General features: G+C 39.9%; 1 protein-coding gene across 2 annotated transcripts in view; it reads left to right on the top strand.

The window, feature by feature from the left end:
• CASP10 (caspase 10) overlaps positions 1-20205 on the top strand; it is a 108571-nt gene that overhangs the window by 12335 nt on the left and 76031 nt on the right. For both annotated transcript variants that reach the window (XM_029606242.1, XM_029606241.1), the window contains exon 2: positions 9803-10138. In XM_029606242.1, coding sequence (XP_029462102.1) covers positions 9843-10138 — 296 coding nt within the window. In that variant the 5' untranslated portion in view covers positions 9803-9842. The remainder of the gene's footprint in view (positions 1-9802; positions 10139-20205) is intronic.

Raw genomic sequence — 20205 nt, forward strand, 5'->3', positions numbered from 1 at the left:
AAACCTCACAAAAAGCAGGAGCTAACTCAGACCCTAGAATTCCTAAGAGCTCACGTCAATGTGAAGAGAGGAAAGGTCATGTTTCCCAGCAGAGTAGCCAGGCTGATCCACAGGGTATGGTTCTTTCAAGGGCAGGACTCGCCCAGGGCTTGGGACTGTCTCCAGCTGCTTGGCCTTATGGCGACCTCACCTGACCTTGTTCCATGGGCCACAGCCCATATGATACTACTACAACGGTGCCTTCTGTCACGCTGGTTGCCTTTTTCCCAGGATTACCAGCGTCGAATACAGGTGCCTCCAGAAGTAAAGAGAAGTTTGGATTGATGGCTACAGTCTTCCAAACTGCAAAAAGCCTCCCGACTGAATCATAGTTACCACAGATGCTAGCCTGTGGGGATTGGGGGCACAAGGGCAATGGTCAAAAAAAGAGATGTAATGGACAATAAACAAGCTAAAGATAAGAGCTATCAGGCTAGCTCTCCAATAGTTTCTCCCCTTACAGAAAGGGAGAGTGGTCAGAGTAATATCGGACAATGTCACGGCAGTGGCATATGTAAACAAAAAAGGAGGCACCTGCAGCTGTATGCTAGAGCAAGAAGCAGCCCAGTTGTGCAAAGAGACAGAAGAAAATCATCTCCTGCTCTTGGCAGCACACATAGCGGGGAAGGACAATCGCCAAGCCAACTTTCTTAGCAGGGATAGGCTGCTCTCAGGATAGTGGAAACAGAGAGCAGAAGCCTTTCAGATGATAGTGGATCTGTGTGGGCTTCTGGATACAGACCTAATGATGACAAGATCGAGCAACAAGATTGGCGTATTTTTCAGTTGCAAGGTAGAGCCAGGTTCCAGCAGCACAGACACGTTTTTATGCCCATGGCCACAGATCAGCTATATGTCTTCCCACCATGGCCTCTGGTAGGCAGAACAATAAAAAGAATAGAAAGCCACTCATCCACAGTATAATACTAGTGGCCCCAGGTAGACTGAGGAGATTTTGATATGCATACCTAGTGAGGTGGCTGAACAGGACTACGCTAAACTTGCCCAAGGGGCAGGGCCTTCTCTGGCAAGGGATGATCCTAATGGAGAAGCCAGCTGCATTCTCTCTTATGTCTTGGCCCTTGAAAAAGCATGCTTGTGTAACAGAAGTTATTCCTTAGTTGTAATTTCAACCATGCTAAAAGCTTGCAAGCCCTTAATATCATTGGTATATTGTCAGAATTTGGCATTTGAGTTCTATAGGAAATGTGAGCGGAGTCAAGCATACCACATATTTTAGACTTCCTACAATTAAACCTGGATAAAGGATTGGCCTTAAATCCCTAAAGGTGTACAGGTGGCCGTGATTTTGTGCTACAGCGGCCAAGTCAAAGGCACCCAGGTGGCAGCATACTCTGATGTCATGCAGTTTCTGAGAGAGATAAGACAGGTCTGCTCACCATTCAGACCATTAGTATCTCAGTGGGATCTCAGTTTGGTCTTAAGGGCCTTAGTCAAACCACTCTTTGAGCAAGTTTAACATAAAGGACCTGTCCCTGAAGACCGCCTTTTTAGTAGTGATCTGTTCAGCATGGTGCATGTCATAGCTACAGGCCCTCTCATGCAGACACTCTTACTTGGTGTTTTCTCCAGATGCAGTGACCTTTCAACCAGTGTATTTTTCCTATCAAAAGTGATAGGTCTTTCACATAAATCAATCAGTTTCTCTACCAGCCTTTAATAGTAGAGACTGTAGGGAAAAAAATGAATGTCTACATCAACTGGATGTATGTCATATACTGTTAAAGTACCTAAAAGGAATGAATGCCTTTTGGAAAAGAGACAAGCTGTTTGTGTTTGGCAGTCCCTGGGAAGGGGAAGCAGTATCCAAAGCCACTTTAACCAGGTGGATCAAGGAAATAATAGCTTTGGCATTCATACTCGCAGGCAGGCCGGCCCCTGGAGTCCTGTGAGTTCACTCTATGAGAACATAAGTAACGACATGGGCGGAAGCATCCTCAATCTTTCCAGATGAAATCTATGGAACCACCATGATGTCTTCACTGCTCTCCTTCCCAAAGAACTACAGGTTGGATGTGCAGGCCAAGGCAGACTCAGCCTTAGGAACGGGAGTCCTGCCTTCCTCCCACCCCAGCAAATGTTGTGGACTGGAAAGAAATGTTCAACACTGACCATGCAAAGTGAAAAATCATATATTTGAGATAATGAGATATCCCAGGAGAAGGGTCAAGGAGCAATGCAGACTTAGAGATTGCTACTGATACAATAGGTTAAATAAGTCACCATCTTTAATTTGCACACCAATGAATTAGCTACATAGTTAACATATTTTCTTAAATGGTTGGCAGCATTCTTTTATCTCATGTGCTAATAGGATTCTTGTAAATTATGTGATTTCTTGTAAATTGAGCCCAGAAGGCAGAAACAAAACTCAGTGCTGACACAATTAACAGTGGTTCTCAACCCAGTCCTTGGGGCACATATATAGCCAGTCAGGTTTTCAGGATAGCCACACTGAGTAAGCATGAGAAACATTTGCATCTACTGCTTCCATTGTATGCAAATTTATCTTATGCATATTCATTGTGGCTATCTTGTGTCTAGTTAGGTGTGCCTAAAGGCACTGCCTTAACATACTTCTTGACCTTTTACATATTTTTAGAATTTCAACAGCCATGGACTATTTCTATAAGTCTAATCAGTGTAATATACAAATACTATCAGCAGGTAAGATGAGCCTCCGGACCTCAGGCAGGAAACTTGTCTACTAACTTTCAAAAAGAAACTAAAGACATGGCTGTTCTGCCGAGCCTTCCCCGCTACTAGCCCAACAGCCTGATTTAGAACTTTCATATTGCTTATGTAAATAAACAAACGCTAATCATGCTCACAAGTCATCATGAGGTTGGCTCCTTGCCTCCCTCCCATATTCCATTGTATATAGTAATTTATCTTTGTTCTCCCCCTCTTTCTTTCCTTCTCCCAGTTAAGGCATCCTTGTTGTAATGTAACTTTATGCTCCTTTAAATTGTCACTTGTTGATTGGTTGGTTATAGTTCTGCTTAGTTCAATGTAAACCGAGTTGATTTGATTTGTATCAAGAAAGTCGGTATATAAAAGCCTTAATAATAATAATAATAGAGCTATGATGGGATGCAGACACCGACCGTTGGTACATTTCATCATTTCCAAATACTTTTGTTCCCTACAGTGAACTTGAGACACTAATTTGTTCCAGAGCATTCTTTATTCATCTTGCCTTTGTCTTGCAAATAATACATTCAGCTCTTTTTATAAGAGTAATGACTTATACCATGGCTTGCCTTTATCTGCCTTGTCACCGCACTGAGATGTACAGATATTTTCATAAGAACTTTGCAGAGCACTCTCACAGGAAGCTTAGGTAACTCCTATTCATGAAGACTGGTCTAGCAGGAAGATAATGAACATTAAATTATGCTTACGTGATAATGTTCTTTCCTTGAGTCCTGCTAGACTAGTCCTGATCCTGCCCAGGAAGACGGACGAGGAGGATCAATGGGATTAACAGCATCATATGAGGTAGCCCTGTAGCGAGCTCCTCATTTTGCTTCTTTCTACATTTTCCTCACCTTATCTCATGACTCACGTGGAGTGGTCTTCAGTACCCTGAATTAGAGGTTTCAAGAATAGGGTATTGGAGGGATTTCATGTGGCCACAGTGCTTTGGCAATAGGCAACTGGAATTGGGCAACGACCACACCTCCCTTTTTATAAACCCAGAGTTGGGGAGCTGTGATCCTGGCCCCTCTGCTGACAGAGACAGAGGGGTATCCTCTTGGTCAGTTGTGGAAGGGGAAATCCCATTCATGAAGACAGGTCTAGCAGGACAAAAGAAAATTATCAGGTAAGCATAATTGAATGTTATAGATTTGGATTTGTGAAAGTAACTTGCTTATGATTTGTCAGGCAGAGATCATAACTGATCAACATGATGCAAATGGGTATATTTCATTGCACTCAGTAGTTAACACTGATAAGATCAGCATCGGCATCAAATGTCGCATTAAAACCACAAAAATGCTATTCTATTTATTTGATATGCTGTTTCAGGATGTTTTGGACTGCCAGCTCCCCAGTGGTTAATTCTGCTGTGGCAGAACTATTTGCTACTAAATGTAGTGCTTGAACCTCAATGCAGGGGTTATTCTTAAATTCTTATGGAATATTTCTAGAATTATTCTTTTATGATAAAAGTGTAGAATATGTTTTGGAGATCAGTGAGACAGATTTCTACTTTAACACATTTTGGTTTGTATTTTTTAGACAGAATGTGAAAAATGTACAAGGTTGTGAAGTCTTTAACAAAGCATTATATAGAAACATAGAACAAAATGGCAGAAAAAGAACAGGCAGCCCATTCAGTCTGCTCATCCACATCTCGTAAGAACATAAGACCTGCCATACTGGGTCAGATCAAGGGCCTATCAAGCCCAGCATCCTGTTTCCAACAGTGGCCAATCAAGGTCACAAGTAACTGACAGGATCCCAAATAGATATATTCCATGCTGCTTATGCTCATTTCCTCAAGTCTACTGGTTAATAACAATTTATGGACTTTTTCTCCAGGAGTTGTCCAAAACTTTTTTTAAATCCAGCTATGCTAACTGCCTTTACCAAATCTTCTGGTAATGAATTCCAGAGCTTATTTGTGCTTTGAGTGAAAAAATATTCTCTCTGATTTTGTTTTAAACGTGCTATTAGGTACTTCATGTTCACTAATCTTTTTATTTTTTTTTTAAAGTAAACAACTGATTTGCATTTAGCTTTTCCACGCCACTCATGATTTTATAGACCTCTATCATATCTTCCCTCAGCCATCTCTTCTCCAAGCTGAAGAGTTTTAACTTCTTTAGTCTTTTCTCACAGGGGAGCCATTGTATCCTCTTTATAATTTTGGTCACCTTTTTCTGCACCTTTCCTAGTTCAAATATATCTTTTTTTGAGATGCAGCAACCAGAATTGCACACAGCACTCTAGATGTGGTCACATTCTGGAGTGAAACAGGTGTTATGATAGTCTCCTGTACCTTACCTTTACCAGAGGTCACCTTCCCAGCCCTCAGTCAGTCAGTGACATATTCTCAAAAGAAGAATATATTTATATTTTACATGAGAAAAAGTATGCAATTAAATTCAATTGATACATTTAATCAAGTCAGATCAATTCAGATAAAGTCAGACTAAGTCTGTTTAAATCAAATTGATTCAGGTTAAGTCATTTGATATGAAAAGATGAAATTCAAAGTGATTGCTTACCAAAGTGTTAAAATTATTTTTGCCAAAGCCTCAGGCATGCCGTGATAGAATAGGACAGCAGCAGCCCTGAGTATTTGGAATTTACAGTATATATACCCTCTTTGCTGTGTACTTTTAACAGTTTATAATAAGCCTGTAATTGGCTAACTTAATCTTTTAACCTCATCAGTTACTAAACTACTAAATATACAAGAAAATATTGGTTAGTGGTTCTGATTTCATTATAATTAACTGAGCTCAATAAATGCACTAATTCTTAGGAGTTCTAATATGGTAACTTATGTGACATTTTTCAATGCCAGGAGAGTAACTTTTAATGGGTAATCCATTAATGACATCTCTCCCCTTAGAAATATCTATCAGAAGAAGGACCGAGACATGTTTGAGAGGAGAAAGTTCCCCTCCCCAGGTACAAATCTACAGCGATCTCAGGGTGATTGAAAATCAAACATTCCCAGATATCCTTATTAGTTTTAATTATTGGGCAGCATTTAATGTGTCTATTTTGAAATATTTTATTGATGATTGGGACATTTTTTAATGAGTTTTAATTATTGTCTGTCTGCCCTATTCATAAGCTGTTTTGAAATATAAATTATTTTTAATTAGTATGTTTTTACTATTATGATTTTATTATTTTGAGGAACGGTATTTTTAATTTTCCATTGTTGCACCTGCATACAAGTCTGGCTTGTTGTGGTTTCCATTTCAGTTTTTATCTAGATCTTTGTTTATACGTTATGGTCTCTTTATTCTGTATTTGGTGAGGGTCTATCTGTGTCCTGCAGATATGACTGAGGTGAGGTTTTCTGCTACTATGTAGTTTGTAAGTAAAGATCTTTAGCAGTCTGTCTTGTTCTATTTTCTTAATAGGAGTTGTATTAGTGTTTGGAGCCTGGGGTAATATTTGCAGTGTTGCCTTTTCATAATTAGGGTTTTTACTGTTAAAATGCTGGCAGTTAGTGCTCCTTTAGTATGGGAAGTTTACTATATTGTAATTCAGTTTACATACAATATACATTACAATTTTCCTAATACCATATGCGTACCAAGTGAGTTTTTTTGCTTTTTTGCAGGATTGTGGTTTTTTTTGTGATATTTTTACCTTAGAAGACTATACTTTAAATGTCCTTTTTCACGTAAAATTGGTTATTATAAATGCAGAGTTTTTAATTGTGTGTGGTGAGGGCAGGATAGGCGTGGGCACAAGGCTGTAAAGTTCACCTAGAGTGCCTAATGCCCTTGCAACGGCTCAGAGAGAGAGAGTGCGCCATACACAGACCCCCCCCCCCCTCCCCAATTTACCAACCTCTCGGTTTTCCAGGAGAAAGTGCTGGCAAAATAAGTGGGAGTCAGGGCTTCTGAGAGTGTGGCAGAGTTGCCAGTTTCCTAGAAACATTATCGCTAACTCTCTATCTGCCACTTCTCTGGGAAATCTGACCCCTGCTTTCCCGCTTCCACAGCATTTGAAATTACCAAAAGGGCCAGACTGCAAGAGAGCCCCCCTCTTGATCATTTGACCTGTGCTGTGCCTTGGTTGGGGTGGGGAGCGCGATCTCATCTCTCGTCTCAGGCAGCAGATTTCCTTGCGCTGCCCTTACATGGGAGACATTTTTATATCCCTCCATTGTCCCTTCCCTTTGGGGGGAAAAAAACCACCCCGTCAACCAATAAACTACATCTACTCTTTTAACATCCTCTGAACCTTCTGCTGCTAGAGCAGGGCTTGCCACACCTATCCTGGGGACACCACAGCCAGTCAGGGTTTCAGGATATCCACAATGAATATGCATGCACTGCCTCCACTGTATGCAAATCTATCTCATACATATTGTGGATATCCTGAAAACCAGGCCTGTTGGTGGCTGTTGAGGACTGGAGTTGGCCACCTTTGACACAGGCACTCCAATACACTCTAGTGGCCAAGAAGGAGCTAAAAATACATTTTGTTCTCCATTCCTTTCCTAATATTCTGTTAGTGTGAGGTGACGGGCAAAAACAAAGCTTAGAATTTGAACATAATGTCCTTTTCCTGGGTGTTTATGCCTATTATGGAACCTAAAATCGTGTAACTACAGTTTGGATTATTTTTCCCTATGTGTGTAATTTTTCACTTGTCCAAATTAAATTTCATCTGCCATTTGGATACAGAGTCTTGAAAGTTTATCCTACAATTTCTCACAATCTGCTTGTGATTTAAAAACTTGGAATAATTTTAAGTCACCTGAAATTTGATCACCTCACTTGTTCCCTTTTTCAGATGATTTAAAAATGTTAAAAACCACCCGAGCACACCATAATTAACCTTCTTGTACTGAGAAAATTGACCATTTAGTCCTGTTTCAATCTTTTGACCGGTTTATAGTCCATAATAGGATTTTTTTTTAATCCAATGAATTTTAAATTTCCTGAGGGACTTTTTCAAACACCTTCTAAAAATCCAAATATACTCTATCTACTGGCTAATCATTATCTATATTTATATTAACCCCTTAAAAAAAAAGTAGCAAAATGGTGAGGCAAAACTTGATTTGGGTAAATCCATGTTGGCTATGTCCCATTAAACCATGTCTGTCCATTTGTTCTGTAATTGTATTCCTTAGAATAGTTTCTATTATTGATGTATTAGGAGAATTTTATTTGTTTCCTTGTGTTTAATTCCTCCATTATATTGTGGACAATATGATTACTTTTGGATGTATTATTGATTTAGTTTCTTAATTATATATCTTGATTGATATCTTGTATATGATAAAAAAAAACCTAATAAAGATAAAATTAAAAAAAAAATTTCTATGATTTTTCCCAGCACTGATGGCAGACTCACTGGTCTATAGTTTCCTATATCCGCTGGAGTTTTTTTTAAAGTTTGGTGTTACATTGGCAACCTTCCAATTTTTATGTGCAATAGATGATTTTAATGATAGGTTACAAATTAGTAATAGATCTGCAGTTTCATTTTTCAGTTCTTTCAGAATTCTGGGGCATAAACCATCCAGTCCAGGTGATTTGCTACTCTTTAGTTTGCCATATTACATCTTCCAGGTTCACCATGTTTTGTTTAATTTCCTCCAAGTCCTCACTATTAAATACTGTTTCAAACATAAGTATTCTCCTCAGTAAACACTGAAGCAAACAATTAATTAGTCTTTCTGCTATAGCCTTGTCTTTCTTAAGTGCTCCTTTTACCCCTTTATCATTTAATGGTCTAACTGACTCCCTCACAGGCTTTCTGCTTCAGATGTATTTGAGAGTTTTTATTACGTGATTTGGCTTCTACAGCCAGCATATTTTCACATTCTCTTTTTGCCTGCCTTATCAGTGTTTTGCATCTGACTTGCCAGTGATTTGGGGTTTGTTTGTTTTTTTCTATTTTCATTTGGACCTTGTTTATCTTTGTAATCCCTTGCTATCCTCCAGAGATCCTCTGTGCTTGTCCCATGTTTTCTTAAATTCTGATTTAGTCTTCATCTGTATCATCTCCATAAGGAAGCTGTTTCATGCATCCACCACCCTTTCTGTAAAGAAATATTTCCTTAGGATTACTCTTGAATCTACCCCCTTTTAGCCTCATCCTATGACTCCTAGTTCCAGAGCTTCCTTTTCTTTGAAAGAGGCCAGCCTCATTTGCATTTATTCCTTGGAGGTATTTAAATGTATCTATCATAGCTCCACTTTCCCTTCAGGGTATACATGCTTAGATCTTTGTCTGTCCTGATATGATTTATGATGAAGATTGTTTTAGTAACTGCCCTTTGGACTGACTCCATCGGGTTTATATCCTTTTGAAGGTGCAGTTTCCAGAATTGTACACACTACTCCAAATAAAGACTCACCAGAAACCTCTATAGAGGCATTACCACTTCCTTTTTTTCCTGCTGGCTGTTCTTCTCCCTGTGGCACCCAAGCTTACTTCTGGCTTTTATTATTGTGTTGGCTACCTGTTTGGTCATCATTAGATGTGATCACCCCCAGATGCCACTCTTGTTTTGTGCACAGAGCTTCATCCCATATACTGTACTGCTTTTTTACTTTGCATTTTTTATTATTTAAATCTTAGCAGCCAGACTCCAGATCATTCCTCAAGCTTCACTAGGTCCCTCCTCATGTTTTTCACACCTTCCTGGATGTCTGCCTTGTTGCAGACTTTGGTATCATCTGCAAAAAGGCAAACTTTTTTTTTTTTCTGATAGCCCTTCTGCAATATTGCTGATGAAAATGTTGACAAGAACCAGACTGAGGATCTTTCCTCACAGTGCACATGAGCTTTCAAGACCTCATTGTCCCAATTTTCTACTGTAACATATTAGTATTGTTTAATGATAAATTAATGTTATATTTTTCCTGTTTTATATTTGTATTCTGTTGTATTAAAATGTTTGTACCTTGTTTTGAGCAATGTAGCTAGCTGCCTGTAGGTACAGAAGGAAAGGAGAGATTTGATAGATCTATGACAGAATTAATGGTTTGTGCATTACAGTCATTCCTTTTTTTTTCATTCTTAGGTTTGTATCTTAGCTCAAGAAAAGACAGGGAGGCCTGGGAATGGCTTTTCGCAACCAACTTTTGGTCATTGATCAGGACCTTGGATCAGATGATGTAGCGGCCTTGAAGTTTCTCTGCAGTGATTTTATTGGCACAAAAAAACTTGGTGACGTGAATTCAGCACAGACGATCTTCCAGTTCCTCATGGATGAAGATCTGCTAAATGAGGATGACAATTTCCTTGTGTTAGAGCTCCTGTACATAATTCGTCAGTACTCTTTGCTCCGCAAGTTCAACTGTACCAAGGAGCAGGTACAGGCATTGCTGCCCAGAAAAGGCAGAGTGTCTGCCTACCGGTGAGTTTTTCAGATGCCATTGTTGCGTGCATTACCTGCAGGGTGATAATTGTGAAAAGATCTAATAAACTATAAAAAAAACTATAAACTATTTACCAGATGGCCTCAGGTCAGCCTGTCCAGGCTGAGCCAGTCTTGGGGGTGGGATAGGGATTGCCTGATGACCTGCTGTCATTAAGTAACCTTATGTAGAGGTGGTGAATTGTAATTTGATTTTTTTTTTTGGTACATAGGAAACCTCAAATTGTAACAGTAAAAATTTCTTGTGCTGACTGTTGTAGTAGTAGGTATGTTGCATAAAATCAAATTTTATCTGGAGGAGAAAAATAATCTAGTGGTTAGAGCAGTGGGCTATGAATCAGGGAAACCAGGGTTCAGATCCCACTGCCACTCCTTGTTACATTGGGCAAGACACTCAACATTCCATTGCTTCAGGTACAAACTTAGCCCTAGCTTCATCAAAATGGTATAAATATAGCAGAAATAGTGCCTGTGATTTAAAAACGGGGGCGTGGTTAGGCTAATTTCCCTGCTTCCACATTGCATAGGTAATTTCTGCAACACATGATACTTTTATCGCAGTGATGTCAACTTTGCTGTTTGTACTCTGACTATGTATGTAAAACTGCCCCACCCTCGAATTAAAAGTGCCCCCTCTTACAGTGATATAAACTTACATATTGGTCTCTAACAGAGTGTCTCTGCCTCGCTCGCTCTCAAATTTTGTTCAAGTATATATCATTTGGATTGCCTGTTGGGCATAAATTTGACTAAAACCGTAGCTGAGTGTCTGGAGTAGGAGAGCTCAGGTTCATGTGCCTGCGATTGAGAGGGAGCGAATATAACTGGAATGTTCAGTTGACTACACGAGCGTTTTAATAAGGTAGGAGCTTTAAGGATAGGTGAATCTGGTAATTGCTCTGCATTCAACTTATTGTCTCAGAAAGAAATTGTTTTTAACTTGACCATGTTTAAGCTAAGTGATTTTCCTTTAGACTCTGTGCCTGCTGCGCTGGTGAAAGTGGATAAGGAGAACATCTTGCTGCCACTTCTATCTATTAGGCAGCAACCTAGGGGAAGAGAAAACAACTCCAAATGCAGACTGATAGGAAACCCCCAGAACAACCAAAAAAAGGTAGCAACGCAAGGGAGTAATCAAAACAATATCAACAAAAACACCAAGGTGTTCTCCCTAGAAAAAACTTATTTTAAAAGGGTTAAATAAGCTCCAAAATGTGATATCAACCACCAGAATACAGCTCCAGGAAAAAGATCTCAGAATACCGGCAAGTATCATCCATTTAAAGGATTCGCTCTATTCCAGTCATTGGTCTAAAAACCTCCAACCTACCATTATTTCTATCAATTTATTTGGATCAATATATTTTATCTTTTTTCTTTTTTTTTTTCTATATAAGTGCATAAAAATTGTGCACTAGACCACCAGCAGTATGTATAAAACAGTCAATTTTTAAGCAAACGGAGCAATTCCCCACGAGCCAGCAACAATGTACAACTTGAAATTCATAAAAGAAAACTTCATAAAAATCTATTGAGAGCTAGGTGCTCCGGTTTAAGACAGAACTGCTGGAAGTATTTACCGAGAACTATAATTTGAATCTTCCTCCGAGATCTCAATGTCCTGATGAAGCCTGTCGGCGAGACGCTGGCCAACGTCGGCATTTCATTCACAGGAAATGTGATGAATTGAGACGCGTATTGGAGCAACCCACGCATGAGAAGAGTGGTTCAGCTAAGTTGTCTTTTATTGAATTTCAATTTGTACATTGTTGCTGGCTCATGGGGAGTTGCTCCGTTGGCTTAAAAATTGGTGGTCTGGTGCACGATTTTTATGCACTTATATAGAAAAAAAGATAAAATATATTGATCCAAATAAATTGATAGAAATAATGGTAGGTTGGAGGTTTTTAGACCAATGATTGGAATAGAGCGAGTCCTTTAAATGGATGGTACTTGCCGGTATTCTGAGGTCTTTTTCCTCCATTAGCTCATACTAGAGCTGTATTCTGGTGGTTGATATCACGTTTTGGAGCTTATTTAGCCCTTTTAAAATAATCTTTTTCTTGGGAGAACACCTTGGTGTTTTCGTTGATAATGATAGGGAAACCCTGGCAGGCAACCCAGCACTTCTCCCAACTCCAGGCTCCCGTGGGTTGGGTACCCTTACCAACAGGAAGACAAAATGACACCTTTCAGGGCTCCACCTGCCCTCTTAGACACCAGCCAACAACCTGCCCTGGTACGCTTACCAGAGCGAAGAAAGTCACAGGTCTCTCTAGCTTTCCTCAGCTCACGCCATCTGGACTGCTCTTACTGCTTTTCCACTGCTCCATCCATCTCTCCCTGGTCTGGTTGCTGTTTTTATTACCTCCTGCTCCTGCAGGGGATTCACTAGCTCCACTTCAGGTTTCTACACCTCTGCCTCAGGCTTCAAACACTCTGGGGTTTATTTATTTATTTTGTTCATTCACTTGTTCCTGCAGTGCACTCACTGGCTCCACTCCAGGTTTTCCGTACCACTGCCCAGGCTTTATCTTATAGCTGTACTCCTTGAGCTCATTTGCTGTGGGAGGGCCTCACCCTGTCCAGACACACACCACAACTCAGGCAGCTTTAGTGTACAACTTGAGAAAAGAAAAAAACAAACCCTGGCTTATCCAGCCTCTGACTCACTGATAGCCCTGACTCAAAACAAGTGGAGCTGGCCTCCTTACTTGTTGTAAACCTAGCCTGAATTCCCTACAGACCCCCGGTCACACTCTCCCTGCATTAGAACAGTCTTTCCCTGTTTAAATTCTGTGTTTCTTGAGCCACAGTCTTTTAAACTGCACAGTGCTCTGCACCCTGTTTAGAGCCACAGGTCCCCTTCTACAGTACTCAGCACTCTTGTGCCCTGTACCCTGTTTAGAGCTACAGCTTTGGTTCGGTGTGCTTCCTGAGCCACACTGTTTTAAAATACTTCACAGTGCTCTGGGTACAAGCTTAGCAAATTGTTTCTATGAGCAGGATTCACATCCGGAAACTTTTTTTCTTCTAGCTGTTTCTCCCCTGAAGACTGCCTTTCTCTCTATGCACAGCTTAGAGAAAAATCCCCAAACCTACACCATCTGGGTGATGACTGAGCAACTTTCCTTGTCTCGAGGCAGAAACCACGCTGACTCCAGCCTTTCCTTAACAGATTCTAAGTTTATTTAAACTTCTCTACATATAAGGCAGAATCTACTCTAAAGTATTAACGATAATATTCAGCATCATTCACTCCAATAACTCCAGCTTATTAGGAGTGGCACTACAGCTTTACAATCCTCAGCGAATACTAAAATCTCACAATAAAGGACTATCGACTATTCCCACAATACGGTGCACACATCTGACGCAAATAAGAGATCGAGTATTTTCAATAGCGGGTCCAAAGCTCTGGAATTCTCTGCCTGAGGCATCGCGCGTTTTACTAGATAGAAAGAGATTTAAACGTGAACTAAAAACATGGCTATTCAAAAACGCATATAATTTAACTTAAAACATCAGAATATTCAGAACCACGAAAACAAGAAGAACAACAATTAATAATTGAATCATGAAGAATAAAACAAGAGAATGCAAGATTCTCAAAACAACTCACCGAATTAATTATTCGTATTCTTTGCCTTATGGTAGATCATTTTTAATATGTACTAGAAAATTTCTCTTGATAGATATCAATGCCTGACTATGAATACCTCCTCTGTAACCAATCTTTGATTGATTGATTGTTTGAGTTATAATTTATGAATTTTACTTTGTAAACCGTTGTGACCTACACACGGAACTACGGTATATAAAATGTCTAAATAAATAAAATAAATACACTCAATAGAAGACTGTCTACCTTTTAGAAGCAGCCGCAGTCACAGCTTTATTCAGGACAGAAATGTATTTTAGGAGCTGCCTTCTCCCAAAGACACTGCTTACCTCCAGTAGCCATGCTCACAGCTGTAGTTAGGACAGAAATGTATTTAGGAGCTGCCTTCTCCCAAAGACACTGCTTACCTCCAGTAGCCATGCTCACAGCTGTAGTTAGGACAGAAATGTATTTAGGAGCTGCCTTCTCCTAGAGAAGTGAGGTCTGTCCTTCCTAGCAGGGCTCTGCCTCTTAACCTCTCTCACTGGGGCCCGCCCACAGAGCTCTTTCCCTCTGTGGGATTCAAGGTGGACCAGACACCTAACCTGGTCCTGCACAGGTTAAGGAGGAGTAGAAAGGCCACTCCTTCACGGGAGATCTCAGTTGGGAAAACTAATGTGCTATCCTGGGTAGTACTACAGCAAGTATGAAACCCTCCCAGGGCCTTAAAGACCTGTTAGTACAAACTTAATATTGCAAATGCTTCCTACCTCAGGATAACATCAAGTGAACTTCAACAGTTCTTAAAATCATTTAGAAACATTTGCAGAGTTGCTCTTGTTTCGGTTTCCCCATCTATAGATTTACAATATAAATATTACTCTCAGAATAAAATCGTAATGGGTGAAATTGGCATCAGGAACGGCGGCAACACAGGTGAATGTCCCACCCTACATGGTACATTTATCTCATCAGTCAGAGCCCCTATATCATACTGCTGCTTAAATATGTGACTGGGACAGTTTACACACAGACTACAGGCACCATAAAATGAGAAATAGATTCAGAACAGAGAGTGTGAGGCAGTTGCCCTTCAATGGCGTTTAAGATATTTGAGGATGTGAGAGAGAAATTTTGGAACTAATTTAAATAGCTTAAGGTTTCTTATTTTTTCATGTTCTTTCTGTGGAGTCTGCACAGGATGCCTGGCAAATTAAGAGCAATCATGGGGTACATGACTGAAAACTGTCATTTGTTTTGCATTAGGTGCAATTTAATGTGGTTTGCTAAGACATTTTTGTTTTTTTTCAGAGTGTAAATAATATTTAGAAATAACTTTTGTGGGGCTGGATGGTGTCTTGGTAGTAGTGTTGTGTGCTGCCATGCAGATCAGGGTTAATCCCAAGTCCAGCTTCAGCTTCTTAGTCCTGTCAGGGCTACACTGGTAGTGTTTGCAGCCCGAGAGAAGGAGGAAGCCCTAGTCATCTAACAGCAAATTTCAATAGCCAGATTTGGGGTGCATGCATATTGTAGCCGATGCAATAAGTCGCCCGTTAAAAACGGGCCCTCGTATTGAACACCCATTTCATAATGCGCACACAGTCATAAGAATATAAGAACATAAGAAATTGCCATACTGGGTCAGACCAAGAGTCCAAGCCCAGCATCCTGTTTTCAACAGTGGCCAATCCAGGCTACAAGTGCCTGGCAAGTACCCAAAAACTAAGTATATCCCATGCTACTGATGCTAGTAACAGTAGAGTCTATTTTCTAAGTCAGCTTGATTAATAGCGGGTAATGGATTTCTCCTCCATGAAGTTATCCAAACCCAGCTACACTAACATGCACTAACCATGTCCCCTGGCAAGGAAAAGTAAAAAATCATGGGATAGGTGGCGATGTTCTTTCGTGGATTACAAACTGGCTAAAAGACAGGAAACAGAGTAGGATTAAATGGACAATTTTCTCAGTGGAAGGGAGTGGGCAGTGGAGTGCCTCAGGGATCTGTATTGTGTTTAAATCTGTGTTTAAAAAAGGATTGGATAAGTTCTTGGAGAAGAAGTCCATTACCTGCTATTAATTAAATTGACTTAGAAAATAGCCACTGCTATTACTAGCAACAGTAACATGGAATAGACTTAGTTTTTGGGTACTTGCCAGGTTCTTATGGCCTGGATTGGCCACTGTTGGAAACAGGATGCTGGGCTTGATGGACCCTTGGTCTGACCCAGCATGGCATGTTTTTATGTTTTTAATATAAAAGCTCATAGGGGAGCTGTTCCATCCCCTTTATCATTTTGGTTGTCCTTCTCTGTACCTTCTCCATTGCAACTATATCTTTTTTGAGCTGTGGTGACCAGAATTGTACACAGTATTCAAGGTGCGGTCTCACCATGGAGCGATACAGAGGTATTATGACATTTTCTGTTTTATTAACCATTTCCTTCCTACATAAGAACATAAGAAATTGCCATGCTGGGTCAGACCAAGGGTCCATCAAGCCCAGCATCCTGTTTCCAACAGAGGCCAAAACCAGGCCACAAGAACCTGGCAATTACCCAGACACTAAGAAGAACCCATGCTACTGATGCAATTAATAGCAGTGGCTATTCCCTAAGTATAATTGATTAATAGCCATTAATGGACTTCTCCTCCAAGAACTTATCCACACCTTTTTTGAACCCAGCTACACTAACTGCACTAACCACCTCCTCTGGCAACAAATTCCAGAGCTTTATTGTGCGTTGAGTGAAAAAGAATTTTCTCTGATTAGTCTTAAATGTGTTACTTGCTAACTTCATGGAATGCCCCCTAGTCCTTCTATTATTCGAAAGTGTAAATAATCGAGTCACATCTACTCGTTCAAGACCTCTCATGATCTTAAAGACCTCTATCATATCCCCCCTCAGCCGTCTCTTCTCCAAGCTGAACAGCCCTAACTTCTTCAGCCTTTCCTCATAGGGGAGCTGTTCCATCCCCTTTATCATTTTGGTTGCCCTTCTCTGTACCTTCTCCATTGCAACTATATCTTTTTTGAGATGCGGCGACCAGAATTGTACACAGTATTCAAGGTGCGGTCTCACCATGGAGCGATACAGAGGCATTATGACATTTTCTGTTCTTTTAACCATTCCCTTCCTAATAATTCCTAACATTCTATTTGCTTTTTTGACTGCTGCAGCACACTGAGCTGACGATTTTAAAGTATTATCCACTATGATGCCTAGATCCTTTTCCTGGGTGGTAGCTCCTAATATGGAACCTAACATCTTGTATCTCCAGCAACGGTTATTTTTCCCTATATGCAACACCTTGCACTTGTCCACATTAAATTTCATCTGCCATTCCTAACATTGTTTGTTTGCTTTTTTTGACTGCTGCAGCACACTGAGCCGATGATGTTAGTGTATTATCCACTATGTCGCCTAGATCTCTTTCCTGGGTGGTTGATCCTAATATGGAACCTAACATTGCATAACTACAGCATGGGTTATTTTTCCCTATATGCATCACCTTGCACTTATCTTCATTAAATTTCATCTGCATTTACATGCCTAATTTTCCAGGCTCATAAGGTCCTCCTGCAATTTATCACAATCTGCTTGTGATTTAACTACTCTGAATAATGTTTTTATCATCTGCAAATTTGATTATCTCACTCATCATATTCCTTTCCAGATCATTTATAAATATATTGAAAAGCACAGGTCCCAGAACAGATCCCTGAAGCATTCTACTGCCCACTCCCCTTCACTGAGAAAATTGTCCATTTAATCCTAATCTCTGTTTTCTGCCTTTTAACTCGTTTGTAATCCATGAAAGGAGATAGCCACCTATCCCATGACTTTTTACTTTTCTTAGAAGCCTCTCATGAGGAACTTTGTCAAATGCCTTCTGAAAATCCAAATACAGTACATCTACTGGTTCACCTTTATCCACATGTTTATTAACACCTTCAAAGAAGTGAAGCAGATTTTGGAGGCAAGACTTGCCTTGGGTAAAGCCATGCTGACCCTGTTCCATTAAACCGTGTCTTTCTATATGCTCTGTGATTTTGATGTTTAGAACACTTTCCACTATTTTTCCTGGCACTGAAGTCAGACTAATTGGTCTGTAGTTTCCTAGATCACCCTGGAGCCCTTTTTAAATATGGGGGTTACATTACCCACCCTCCAGTCTTCAGGTACAATGCATGATTTTAATGATAGGTTACACATTTTAACTAATAGATCTGAAATTTCATTTTTTGAGTTCCTTCAGAACCCTGGGGTGTATACCATCTGGTCCAGGTGATTTACTACTCTTCAGTTTGTCAATGAGGCCTACCACATCTTCTAGGTTCACTGTGATTTGGTTCAGTCCATCTCAATCATTACCTATGAAAACCTTCTCTGGAATGGGTATCTCCCCAACATCCTCTTCGGTAAACACCGAAGCAAAGAAATTGTTTAATTAATTAATTAGCTTTTATATACTGACATTCGTTGGAGTACATCACATCGGTTCACATTATAACAGTTGGAATAGTATGACAGGGGTGTCTTACTATTTATACATTGTAACATTAAACCTTAATGGGTGAACATTAAACATATATAACATTAAACATTAAGGACTGGATATTGAAAATTCAATTTTAGAACTGGGCTAAGGTGCCTCATCTTTCCACAATGGTCTTATCTTCTTTACGTGCCCCTTTAACCCCTCGAACATCTAACAGTCCAACTGACTCCCTTGCAGGATTTCTGCTTCTGATATATTTTTAAAAAGTTGTTACTGTGAGCTTTTGCCTCTATGGCCAACTTCTTTTCAAATTCTCTCTTAGCCTGTTTTATCAATGTCTTACATTTAACTTGCCAACTCTTCTGCTTTATCCTATTTTCTTCTGTTGAATCCTTCTTCCAATTTTTGAATAAAGAACTTTTGGCTAAAATAGCCTCTTTCACCTCATCTTTTAACCATACCAATAATTGTTTTGCCTTCCTTCCACCTTTCTTAATGTGTGGAATACATCTGGACTGTGCTTCTAGGATGGTATTTTTTTTTTTAACAATTTCCACGCCTCTTGCACACTTTTTACATTTGTAGCTGCTCCTTTCAGTTTTTTTCAAACTATTTTTCTCATTTTATCAAAGTTTCCCTCTTGAAAGTTTAGCACTAGAGCTGTGGATTTGCTTACTGTCCCCTTTCTAGTCATTAATTCAAATTTGATCATATTATGATCACTATTGCTAAGCGGCCCCACTTTCGTTACTTCTCTCACCAAATCTTGTGCTCCACTGAGAATTAGATCTAAAATTGCTCCTTCTCTCATCAGTTCCTGAACTAATTGCTCCATAAAACTCTCACTTATTCCATCCAGGAACTTTATCTCTCTAGCATGTCCTGATATTATATTTATCCAGTCATTAATGGGTTAATTGAAATCTCAGAGTACAAATAGTGCAGGTGAATGTTCAATCCTGAGAAAATATTCCAAAAGTCATATAAAGCAAAAAGTGTTTTATTCTTTCAATATGGCAACTCCACAAATTTATGCAGGCATCAGCTTAATGGCGTCCCCCGACACGGTCCCGTGTTTCGCTGCGGGCTGCATCGGGGGGGATCGCCAACTCAGGAATTCACACAAAAGCTGTAACATGGAAAATAAAATAAGTGTCAGGATTGTGAGGGGACTTACAACCGACCATGATACAATAATTTACACATACCTGATCAAAGCATTCAGAAAGTAACGGGAGCGCAATGCCCTTCTAAAATGACAGGTATTTAAAGATGACAGCTGGCGCCAAAACTACGGGAGAGACAACCACGTGAGTCAAAAGGACTCCATTCATTGGCTGCCGTTCCTGTAGTGCACCAAAGCAGTACCTGAAACAGCCTACCCTGCTAGTGGGTGTTGTTTTAAGTAAACAGAAACCATTCGATTTCACGATTTAAACCTTTTGGGGACACTGTATCCAGAGTAAAGATCCAACGTTGTTCAATCCTGCCTAGTATCTCAGCATAATTACCCCCCCGTGCAGGCCGTCGAACAACCTCAATAACACAGAATGAAAGGTCTGAAAGCGAATGTGATTTGTTAATCCAATGGTCAACTAACCAAACTATACCAAACATTAGGTCATATGTGAGGGATTCGTCACACTTCATTACTTTGTTAGATCAAACACCGGTTCCCCAAGAACCGTTTCTTTTTGTTACACTTGACATAGCTTCCCTCTATACCAGCATTCCCCAATCCGATGCCTTACGGGTTATTGAAAAAGTTTTGGACTCTCGGACTGGCCCTCAACGTACTCCTACCTCCTTTCTAACCGCTTTAGCCACATTGGCACTCACAAAAAATTTGTGAAATTAAAAGGCTGATTTATTTTATTTTATTTTTTTTAGTGTGAAAGAGGCACCTGCCTATAAATTAAAGGATGAGCTAGGAGTGGGTGGG

Source organism: Rhinatrema bivittatum, chromosome 6 (genome assembly GCF_901001135.1).
Source record: "Rhinatrema bivittatum chromosome 6, aRhiBiv1.1, whole genome shotgun sequence".
In the NCBI taxonomy this organism is placed as follows: Eukaryota; Metazoa; Chordata; class Amphibia; order Gymnophiona; family Rhinatrematidae; genus Rhinatrema; species Rhinatrema bivittatum.